The sequence below is a fragment of the Triturus cristatus genome, chromosome 1_2, assembly GCF_964204655.1.
Source record: "Triturus cristatus chromosome 1_2, aTriCri1.1, whole genome shotgun sequence".
Taxonomy (NCBI): domain Eukaryota; kingdom Metazoa; phylum Chordata; class Amphibia; order Caudata; family Salamandridae; genus Triturus; species Triturus cristatus.
Genome location: NC_140580.1, coordinates 450,230,905 through 450,243,433, shown reverse-complemented (window position 1 = coordinate 450,243,433; position 12,529 = coordinate 450,230,905). Strand labels below are relative to the sequence as shown.

The following is a 12,529-nucleotide window of genomic DNA, read 5'->3' as shown; positions in this document are numbered from 1 at the left end:
GGACGGTCAGCATTACCAATTCACGGTTCTCCCCTTCGGGGTCACCACCACACCACTGGTGTTTACCAAATGCCTAGCGGTAGTAGCAGCACACCTCAGACGTCAACATATTCACGTCTTCCCTTACTTAGACGACTGGCTGATAAAAGCCGCGTCCTACGACCAATGTGTGCAACATACAAACAGCACCATCCAACTGCTTCACCAGCTAGGCTTCACGGTGAACTACCAAAAGTCCCACCTCATACCATCTCACACAAAGCAATATCTCGGGGCCACTATAGACACCTCCAAAGGTATTGCCTATCCAAAGTCAGCCAGAATCGCAAGCATACAAGCCTTGCGCAAAACATTCCTTCCTCAACACTCTTCCAGCAAGAGTGTTTATGAAGCTCATAGGAATGATGGCGTCTTGCATTTTCATAGTCCCCCATGCAAGACTCCACATGCGTCCACTTCAAGAGTGCCTAGCACAACAGTGGAACCAGGCCCAGGGTCAGCTGACGGATCTGGTGTTGGTGGACGGCCGCACCCATCACTCTCTGCAGTGGTGGAACACCACAAACCTTTCCAAAGGGCGGCCGTTCCTGGACCCGGTTCCTCAGGTGATTCTAACAGCGGACGCATCGCTCTCCGGCTGGGGAGCGCACCTCCTACACCTCACCATGCAAGGTCTATGGACGCCACAGCAAAAAACGCTCCACATCAACCATCTGGAGCTCTTGGCGATCTTTCTAGCCCTAAAATCTTTTCAAAAACAGATTTCGGGCAAAGCAGTCCTCATTCGCACAGACAACATGACTGCAATGTATTATATCCAAAAACAGGGGGGGACACACTCTCCCCAGCTCTCCCGCTTAGCCCAGAGCATATGGAGATGGGCACATCCCCAAAACATCTTTCTCCTGGCACAGCACGTTCCAGGCGTACAAAACACCATGGCAGATCTGCTCAGCAGACAAACGCAACAACTACACGAATGGGAACTGCATCCACAAGTTCTTCACCCATTCTTCCAACAGTGGGGGCATCCTCAGATAGACCTCTTCGCCACCCACGAAAACAAAATGCCCAAGCTTCGCCGCCAGATACCCACACCCATTGTCCAAAGGCAATGCGATATGGATGAACTGGTCAGGCAGATGTGCATACGCCTTTCCACCTCTCCCACTAATTCCGTTAGTGGTAAGGAAGCTACAACAGCACTCCCTCACACTCATTCTGGTAGCCCCAACATGGGCCAGGCAGCCGTGGTACACCACACTACTACAGCCATCGGTGGTGCCACATCAAAAACTGCACCTGTCCCCATGCCTCCTAACCCAGAACCATGGAGAAATCAGGCACCCGGACCCAGCTCAGCTCAACCTTGCGATCTGGCTCCTGAAATCTTAGAATTTGGATACCTTAACCTTCCCCCTGATTGCATGAACATTATCATGGAAGCCAGACGTCCTACCACTAGAGCATGCTATGCCGCAAAGTGGAAAAGATTTGTAATTTACTTCCATAACAATACAATCAACCCTTTAGATGCATCCATACAGCACATCATATGCTATCTGCTCCATCTTCACAGGTGTAACCTGGCATATTCATCCATACGCCTACACCTAGCAGCGATTGCTGCTTATCTACAAAACAGACAGCATTTATCACTATTCAGAGTGCCCGCTATTAAAGCCTTTATGGAAGGCCTTAAACGAGTAATTCCTCCCAGGGCACCACCTTCCCCTGTATGGAATCTAAATGTAGTTCTTACACGGCTAATGGGTCCACCCTTCGAACCAATGCATAAATGTGAGCTACAGTTCCTCACCTGGAAAACCGCTTTCCTCGTAGCGATCACTTCCCTTAGAAGGGTTGGTGAAATACAAGCGTTCACTATACAGGAACCCTTCCTACAAATACATCACAGCAAGGTCCTACTTCGTACAAATCCGAAGTTTCTGCCCAAGGTCATTTCCCCCTTCCATCTCAATCAATCGGTGGAATTACCTGTCTTTTTCTCGCAACCTCAATCTGTTGCGGAAAGGGCCTTACACACACTTGATGTTAAGAGGGCTTTACTGTACTACATACAGAGAACGCAACCTTTCAGGAAAACTAAACAATTGTTTGTTTCCTTCTCTCCACCACATAAAGGCAACCCCATCTCTAAATCAGGGATAGCTAGGTGGATTGTAAAGTGCATACAAATTTGCTATCAAAAGGCAAAAAGAACATTATCTGTTCCACCTAAAGCCCACTCTACTAAAAAGTTAGGGGCTTCTATGGCTTTTCTAGGGAACATACCCTTAGATGACATCTGCAAAGCAGCCACATGGTCAACACCGCACACCTTCACAAAACATTACTGTGTAGATGTGCATTCCAAGCAGCAAGCTAGTGTGGGCCAGGCTGTACTAAAGACACTTTTTCAAACCACTGCAACGGATACCGGTGGTCGCCGCTAAGGTTGGGTACTGCTATATAATCTATGCTAAGTGTACAATCTGCAGCTCATATGCCTCGAACGGAATATGCTACTTACCAGTATGCATCTGTTCTTGGCATGTAGAGCTGCAGAGTTGTACACGCCCACCCGCCTCCCCGGCTACCTGTATCCGTTCCAGTCCATCTTATTTAGATACAACACACATGGGTTTCTCACTGTTATTACTACCCTCCATCATTTCCCTGTTGGCGAAAAACAATCTGAGGATGGAGCCGAAGCCCATGCGCAGTATGGACCGAACGAGGAGTCACCGAAATCGTGACTTCCAAAGACTGTCCAAAGAACAAAAACAAACTGCAAACATCCGGGCCCAACACCAGATGGCGATCTATGCTAAGTGTACAACTCTGCAGCTCTACATGCCAAGAACAGATGCATACTGGTAAGTAGCATATTCCTTCAAACCACTGCAACAGATACTGGTGGTCGCCACTAGGGATGGGTACTGCTATACAATCTATGCAGTGTGTAATCTGCAGCTCATATGCCTCGAACGGCAAATGCTACTTACCAGTATGCATCTGTTCTTGGCATGTAGAGCTGCAGATCTACACACGCCCACCCGGCTACCTTTATCTGTTCCACTATATCTTATTTAGATACAACATACATGGGCATCTTCACTGTTTATTACTACGTTCCATCATTTCCCTGCTGGCGAAAAACAATCTGAGGATGGAGCCGAAGCCCATGCGCAATATGATCCAAAGGAGTAGTCACATACCTCGTGACTTCCAAAGACTTTCCAAGAGAAAAACTGCAACATCCAGGCCCAACACCAGATTGCGATCTATGCACAGTGTGTAGATCTGCAGCTCTACATGCCAAGAACAGACGCATACTGGTAAGTAGCATTTGCTTATCCAGTATTGGGGTATCTTTCATAGACTCACATGCTTGAGTCATTCCCGTGGGACTCACACTTCAACGACGGAGAATGATTTGTGCATGTTAATCTATGAAAGATACCAATACAGGATAACTGCAGTTACGGGTAAGTAACTCCTTTCTTACGTTTGCTAATGTTCTTTTTTTTTTTTTTTTGTGGATACACTTTATAACTGCAGATTCCTCACTTACAAAGAAACAATCTTCTAGAAACCTTTCCTTTACTATCCTTAATCTATCCCTTTGGCCTACTTAGGTTTTGAGTCTGATTAACAGGGGCATCCTTGCTTTTTGAGATATTTTGGTAGATGTTCTGTTGTGTGCTGACCTCTTATTTTATACTTGGGGCTACTGGAAAATTGAGACTAAGGGCAAACCTTTTATGGCATTTTCACTTTGTCTCATCTTTGCCCCATTGGAATTTTTACTGCAGTAGCATACCACTTGTATGCCACAGGGATTCTTTGTTTAGCTGAGCATGCCAAAGCCTTTCCTTCCATTTGACATTGACCAGAGGCCCCATGTTATTTGTACTGTAGAGTTTTCCCATATAAGAACTTATTGTTTAGTGTTTTCCTCATTTTGAGGGCGCTTATCTCGGTGTTTATGGCAGACAGGTTATCAGCTCTTCTGATGTCAGCCGTACCGTGCTACCGCAACAGTAAATCACTGTATAGTGTTCTGGACTGCCTTCCGACTCTGACTAAAGGCGTTGCCATCATCTGGATTTTCTCCCACGACTCCGTGTTGTGGTGCTGATGCAGTTGTGTGCACTACCAGGTGTACTTTGTGCATGCACTGTTTGGATTTATTATCAATTGTTTACAGTTATGTGCACACCCTGCCTTTCTATGTGGTATCCTTTAAGATGTATGTTCTGCTTTTTCTTCATCGGGGCATCAATGGTGATTTATATTGTCTCTTACTATCTGTACTGTGATCAGCAAGAGTGATATTTTGGCCTGCATTTTTGGGCTCATTTAGTATTTATATTAAGCAAGACTCTCACGTAGGTGATTTAAGACTTTTTAAATTATTTTTTCACAGCATATTAACTGTTTATAGTACAGTTGCTTGGTTGGCTATCAGTGTTCTGCCTAGCAAATAACGTGATTTTTTTTAATGTTATGCTATAGTGAATATTTTGCTATTGCCTTTACCATGTGTACTATGCAAGCTGTTAATCCACGTCCAGGTTTTCTGGATACTCCTGGAGAACTACCAGTGAGGTGGGAGATTTGGCATGATGGCTTTGAAACTTATTTGGGAGCAATTGGGACTCTTAAGATTTGGTGCATTGCAAAGACGAACAAATTAGGGAAAGTTGTTGAGCATGGGAAATCCCACGCCTAAAGAGACTATAAAAGTGTCTAAAAGCATTGAGATATTGCATGTCTCGTTGAAGGAGTTGATGACAAACCCTTAGAAAATGTGAATGTGGTTGGGGCGCGTAAATTTCGACAAGTCTGGCCAAAATATTCGCTCTGGAAGCTTTAAACCCACCAAGGTAGAGTGTGAGTTCTTATAGTGGGAACATGTGCTTCTGATGTGGCAATACGCCTCACCCCAAAGGAGGGAGATGCCGTGCAGCCTGTGTTAAATGGAACTATTTAAAAAAAATTAGGTCATTTCGCCAAGGTCTGTGCAAAAACAAATCTTACCAAAAATTATGGCATTTGTAGTTAATTTAGATGAAGAGTCGGACACTGAAGTTATCTCTGCTGTGGGGGATGAACAATTATACACTCAAGGGGATTGTGCAAATTATCGACCTGTACTGGGTGATCCATCGTGTTGTTTACCCCATAGTGGAAGTTGCTGTGGGGGTCAAAACCCTTAAACAATTGGTAGATTCAGGTGCCAGGATCAGCATGTTAACACAATTGTTATTTGAAGAGAATGGGGTGAGACACTGCTGTTGCTGCCTGACCGTTCCCTTGTATAGTATGAGGGTCGCAGGATTGACCTGTTAGGGTTATTAGAAGAATAAATGGTGTTCAAAGGAAGGAAGATCAGGGACAAGATTTATGTGGCAGTAAAGGGCCTCAACATCCTGGGGCGGTTTCCGCCAGAGGCTGTTTGGTATGATTTTAAGCCTAGGAGCCAGAGAGTAAGTTTTGGTGGTTGACTGCAATGATGTTGGTGAGAAATGGAAGGGTAAATTTCCCACAGTATTTGGTGAGAAGTTAGGTAAAATTAGTGGTTTTAGGCACAAGATCATTATAAAGGGTTGTGCTGTCCCTATCGAGCACAAACTCAAAGGGGTGCCTTATAGTGCAAGAGAACATTTGGAAAAAGAACTGAAGAGTTTGTGCCAAAGGCATCATAGAGCCCACTGAATGCTCTGTGGCTTTCTCTGCTTGTGGTCACTCGCAAAAGGGGCCGGCAGCTATATGTCAGTGTTTACTTGAGGTCCCTTAACAAGGAAATTTGGGTGGACTCGCACCCTTTACCTAAGATAAATGATTTATTTGCGTGCATCATAGGGGTGAAGTTCTTTACTAAACTGGACTTGGCCAGTGCCTAGCATCAGGTGGACCTCCATCCTTAGTTGCGTCATCTTCCTGCTTTCACTTCACCTCTTCACCTTTCAATACCATTGCATGCCTTTTGCGTTCGGTATTCCAGAGAGTAATGTTCAACTTGCTCAAAGAGGTGGAGGGTGTCCTAGTGTTCCAAGATGATGTACTGATTTTTGCATAGGGTGTTGTCTCGTTTTTATCCTCCCTAGAGTACTTAAACTTTAACAAACAAGTGGTAGTGCTAAAATCTGAGAAATGTAAGTTCTTCTGCAGTGAGGTTGGGTATTTAGGTCAAACCACACAAGATGGTGGACGGAATGTTGCACATTGGCAAAACATTCACCCCCAGTCACAGATCTGGGTTTAATCAATCATTATTTTGCTCACCATGCCACCCCAGTTCAGACATGGCATATGCAAATCAGTCTTGACCCTGTGCCTCATGAGAACAGTCCAGCCCGAACTGCCAAGCCATGTCTTCCCTGGACCGGAATTAAGCATCCTAGGACCATGTTCAGGGTTTCACCCCTCTTCAGCCAGGATAGCTTGACTCCAGTAGCGTAGTGAGCACGGGACCCACGTCTGGGCATACCCTTCCCACGGGGTCAAGACTGATTTGCATATGGCCATGTCTGAACTGGGGTGGCGTGGTGAACACAATAACGATGGATTAAACCCAGATCTGTGACTGGGAGTGAATGTTTTGCCAATGTGCAACATTCCGTCCATCATTTTGTGTGTTTTAGGTCACCTGATCTCACAGGAAAGGATCAGCCCCAGACCAGGATTTGTGGAAGCCATTGCTAATGCATCAACCCCCCCCCCCCCAACTGACAAAGCTGGTGCGAAGTCACAGTTGGGGTTGTGCGAGTATTACTACAGGTTTATTCTGGATTTTGCGACCAAATTGCGTCCCATCAGTCATTTGCTCAAGAGTGTCAAATTTGTGTGGTGTGAGGAGTGCAGTGAGGCCGTTGCCCTGGTTAAGTCCATGATTGGTAAAAGCAAGGCTCTTAAGCCTTTTGACCCAGGTTATCCTTGCTTCATTACTGTTGATGCTAGCCAGGTGGGGTTGGGAGCGACATTAACAAAAAAGGTAGGAAATGTTGAATATGGTGGTGGTTTCATCGAAAGTGTTGAGATGGAGAGCTCCAGTACTCTGTAATTGGGCCATAGAGAAATGTTGCTTGTTTGTATGGGGGAAGACGTTTCTTGGTGCAAATGGACTACAAGCCACGGGTTAGTATCCTGGCAGGTTGTGTAAGTGTTGTACTCCCAGGATTCTAAGGATGGGTCTGTCTGCTGCGAGTAGGCCAGACACTCCTTGTGTTCCTGGTATCCAGTTACAACCGGATACTCATTCATTTATTCGGATCAAATCCAATTGAGGTGCCGAATGAGGCTTTTACGGTGTTTTGCCTCAGATCAACCACATATTCTGGATCTGAGACAAACCGCACAGGGGTGATAAAGGATTACCATCTTACTGGCTCAACAGATTTATTATGACCTACCGGGTCAGAATTATCACTGGTTCAAAGGTCTAAGATCTACTTTTGTTACAACAGCCCTGAAGAAGTCTAGGGTCCAACAACCCGCTGACGAAACACGTGTTGGCTGCCTGATTGAAAATACAACATTAAAGCGAAACATTTCAATACTAAAAACATCAGTCTTAATTTGTGAACTACAGCAACTGTGTTGTACTGTTTTCCTATTCATATGCGTGTGCATGGGACATGTTACAGCTTGTATTAATGTAATGCTGTGTGATGTAATGCTGCTCAAACATATACAGACTCTGACAACACAAGAACATGCCAATAGAATGCTCACTCTAAAAGTTCCAGAGTGGTAGAGAATGTTATGCTTAAAGGTTTCTGTTATTTGTAGAGCTGTTGCTGGCGGATGTAACGCACCTTGCATGCTCCATAGCTGTGTAGCCTGAAGAAATGAATATACTTGAAACGCTCTGACTCTGCTTACTAAGTTTTAGTCGACCTGCATGTGTGTGTGTGTGTGTGTGTGTGTGTGTGTGTATATATAAAGATATATTTATTTATTTTACTTGCCACTGCTTGCATATGAAATACAACCAAACTGTTTGAGTTCATGTAAAGTATAATTTGTCACTGCCATCTTAAAAAAAAAAGTATACTTTTGTTTGCAGATGGAGCAACAACATCAAGAATGGCTTGAAGATTTGGTGATTAGGCTCCTTTGTGTTTTTGCACTTGATAGATTTGGAGATTTTGTATCAGATGAAGTAAGTTTTCTCCCTGGTGATATTCCAACTAAGATCTGTTCCCCTTCCACTGCGGGCTATAACCCTTACATTGTCTGCATTAAACCCTAGGTTGTGGCACCGGTTCGGGAAACCTGTGCTCAAACGTTGGGAGTCGTGTTGAAGTATATGAATGAGACTGGGGTGCATAAAACTGTAGAGATACTTCTAAAGTTGCTGACTCAGGAACAGTGGGAAGTAAGACATGGTGGCCTCTTAGGAATAAAATATGCCTTGGCAATTCGTCAGGTAAGTGCTTGCTATTGATCAGCTCAGTCATAGATGTTTAATATATTTGTTACTGTTAAGTTTTTGGGTCTGTATTGTTTTCTCTTGAATTATGTATACTTATTTTTCAAGCTTACAAGTTTTTCTTCTCATCTTTTAAGATCCATAATCCTGTTTGTTAATTTCTTTTAACTTTATTAGTTTGTATGGGCCTCTTCCACTTTCAACTAGCCAGCAGTGGCTAAGGCCGTATTTTGAGCAGGTAACAGAATATTAACGACTTCATCCTAAATTCACTTTCAAGGGGGCTAGACTGGGTCTTTGAAAGTAAGGGCATACTTCGGCTTGTGCAGGCTTTTGGAAATAAACATTACATCCCTTAGATCTAATTACAAGTTTGCCCCTTGTTTAATACAGACTCTGCCATAATTGGGAAAGTTGTGGACTGAATTATTAAAACTTTATTCTGAATAAAGCCGTTTACCAGGAATGGATGCAAGTCCTAAAATCTGAGATTATTCGCATTTCTCTGCATTTCACAAAATCAAACTTCTCATGACTGTTTGCATGATTCCAGTTTAAAGGGGCTTTGCAGAGATGTCAACCAATTTCATTCTGTGGAAATGTTCTGCTTAAGTATGTCACTCTGCACAGTTGATCTGCATTTGTATCATGGGGATTTTGGTCACAGGTGCATTTTCAGCATTGATTGTAAGTGTGAGGTAAAGGGTATGGAATCAAAAAAATTATAAAATATAATTGTAATGCTACCTATTAGGGCGTCAAATTAACCGAATCTGCGGCCGTGGAGCTTTCCACAGATTATCGATTTGCTGCACTTCCAACAGAATCCACCCACTTCATAAATTGCAGATTTTAAGAAAAATGGTTTCTAGTGCAAACCAATAAAGTTCCTAAAAACACTGCTATACATGTTGCTGCGCAGTGAGTGGCCCTTTGTTGTGCAGTGCTAGGTGACCTTTGAGTTCTGATTGCTGTATGTATGTGAAACATGCTAATGAGCTAAAGCTTATGCTCAGACAGTTTTTTTTTTTTTGGGGGGGGATGAACTTTTATTGAGTTTATATAATTGCCACAAAGTTGCAAGGAATACAGTGGAAAGTAAATGCAACCAAAATAGGGTAAAGACACACCGTGAACACTGAAATTAAGACAGATGTGACTATCACAGCGTTTATGCAGTCTGTGACGCATTCTCCAAGGTACAATTGTAGGAAGCTGTGTTTCTATTGCACACGCGCGCACACACGTTTTGCTAGACTACTGATGCACTTTGACTTGATGTTCCCTGGGACCCTGCCAATCAGGTTCCCAGGGCCGTTCTTTCCCAAAACTGAACCTTGGGCCCCCAATAGGCACCTCTCTGGCCACATGTCAGTCCCTTTCAAAAGGTACCATGGGCACTGTGGCCAGGGAAGGCATCTAAGGGCTGCAGCACTTATTGTGCCACCCTCAGAGCAGGTTTTTGGCAAGAGGATATAACAAACTATTTATTGAGACAACCCTACAGAAAGTGAGAAATGTGCCTAGGGCTACCTTGTTGAATCAAGACCAGAACAGGGATATTTTGAAAAAGAAAGAGGGAAGAAAGAAAAATGTAATGAATAAGTCAGGTACCAACAAATTTAGGATGGTGACAACCTTTTCTAATGATGCCTACCAACTGAAAAAAATGTTGAGAAAAAATTGGCACATTTTGAAAACGGATCATGTCATTGGTCCTGATATTCCATCTGCCCCTCTGGTAACTTTCAGGAAAGCTAGATCCCTACGGGATAATCTGGTACAAAGCCATTTCTCCACTAGACCCAAGGCGACTGGAACCCTAAGGGATCTTAGAGGTTTCTTCCCTTGTGGCAAGTGTAAAGCTTGTTTGCTGGCTTAAAGCATCCCCGGCCCATTAAAAAGTTCCTCACATGTAATACTAACTACGTGATTTACTGCCTGGAATGTCCTTGCGGCTTACGTTACGTGGGCAGTACCATCCATTGTGTAAAGATACGCATCTTAGATCATATGCGAGCAATAGCCAAGAATGACATCACGTATCCTGTCGCGAGGCATTACTCTGAGAAGCACAGTAGTAACAGGGAACTACTGCGCTACTATGGGCTAGATCAGGTCCCCGCAAGTGTCAGGGGGGGTGACAGAATTAAACAACTGCGTAGGCTTGAGTCACGTTACATCATAGATTTGGGAACTAAAAATCCAACCGGCATGAATGTGGGGGAGGAACTATCGGTTCATCTTGGAGATTGATAAGCAAGAAAAAGAAGGGAAATGCAATATGTATCATGATGACAATACCTTTCATTAATAAGTGGTATGGGTTTTTGGTATATTCCTTTTTTAACAAAAAGTTTTTATAGTAATTTTGGTAAGAGGTTTTTGTTTGTGGATCACTAGACTGTTTCAATAATAGCAATAGTAATGCAGTTCAAGCCGATACACTGCATTATGTTAGCAACATTTTTTGCTTGAAATTGAGGTAAGCCGATTTACGGCCAATTTGTTTCTCTTTTCTGCATTTAATTTGAATTAATATGTATTGATTCATTAGATGTCGCCTCGATATTATAGGTATATTGGAACTAACATTCTATTGCCTTGATATTTATCATGTGGTAATGTTAGCCGATTCACGGCTTTATAATGGTAAATTCTGAGGTACCTTGCATGCCGATACACGGCGAAATGCTTTAATAATCTGTAACTCACATTCATGTGTTTGGAAAACTACATTCCAATATGGCGATTAAGATGATTGTCCTCTTTCACTGACCATGTATTGTAATGTCATGTGACTCACATAACGCCTCTTTAAAATACGCTGCTTTTCGGCGCGAACTTTGTAAAACATTCGACTAGGGCATAGCCGAAACGCGTCATGTTTTCCATGCTCGCCATGCAATAAAGGATTGAATAACTGCAGGAGTGTCCCGCTGAGTGCTTTTCTGAGTTCTTGAAAGTAACTAGGAGTGAGCGCGCATTTATGAACGCGAATGCACCTTCGCGTTTCAAAGCACCCCTCTATTGAGTGCGCTGGCCTGGAGGTGCAGATGGAGCGATGGAGATATACACACACACTCTGCAGGCTGCATGTTTTGGTGCAGAACAAAGTGAAGTAGACATGGCACACATCCCTGTGTCATGCCTACAACCCACTCCCCTGGCAGAGGTCAGCACCCCTCTAGCTGGGTGCACTAGACCAGTGGTGAGGGAACAGGTGCATGAGCCCTGTACCCTACAGTGTCTATACCAATTCTTAGACATAGTAAGTGCAGTAATGCAATCAATCAAACCAGTACATTTGTAGAGCGCACTACTTACCTGTAAGTGTCTCAAGATGCTGGGGGGGGGGGGAACGGGGCTGCTGCTACTGCTCGAACAGTCAGGTCTTGAGGAACCTCTTGAAGGCCAGCAGGTCTTGGGTCTGTCGTAGGCGGATGGGAAGGGTGTTCCAGGTTTTTGCGGCGAGGTGAGAGAACGATCCACCGGCGGTAGCTCGGATGTGGAGGACGGTGGCGAGGGCAAGGTCAGCGGAGCGAAGATGGCGGATCGGGGTGTAGAAGGCGAGTCGTTCATTGAGGTTCGCGGGTGTTGTGGAGAGCTTTGTGAGTGTGGGTGAAGAGGTTGAAAGTGATCCTCTTGTTGACGGGGAGCCAGTGCAGGTCTTTCAGGTGGGCTGTGATGTGGCTGTGGCGGGGGATGTCGAGGATGAGGCGTGCAGAGGTGTTCTGTATGCGTTGTAGTCATTTCTGGAGTTTGGCTGAGGTTCCTGCGTAGAGAGTGTTGCCGTAGTCCAGCGTGCGGTTTCTGAAGAGGGCCTGGGTGTCTGTCCTTCTGGGTCCGGTGGGGATCCATCTGTAGATCTTGCGGAGCATGAAATGTAAATGTAAATGTAAATTGATACTTGTATAGCGCACTACTCACCCGCAAGGGTCTCAAGGCGCTTGTACGAATACCGCTGTGGAACCCATCCTGGCTTTCCCTGTGAGGCGTCCACTCCTGGGCACCCCCAAGGTGGAGGCCAGGCATCCTTAGCGTTGTGGGGGCCGTTGTGGAGATTAAGCAAGCTATTGCCCAGAG

At 44.5% G+C, this 12,529-nt stretch overlaps 1 protein-coding gene across 2 annotated transcripts in view; it reads left to right on the top strand.

Annotated features, from left to right (window-relative positions):
• The window catches only part of BTAF1 (B-TFIID TATA-box binding protein associated factor 1), an 852,875-nt gene that overhangs the window by 271,692 nt on the left and 568,654 nt on the right, over window positions 1-12,529 (top strand). For both annotated transcript variants that reach the window (XM_085606166.1, XM_085606165.1), the window contains exons 10-11: window positions 8,078-8,173; window positions 8,264-8,440. In XM_085606166.1, coding sequence (XP_085462292.1) covers window positions 8,078-8,173; window positions 8,264-8,440 — 273 coding nt within the window. The remainder of the gene's footprint in view (window positions 1-8,077; window positions 8,174-8,263; window positions 8,441-12,529) is intronic.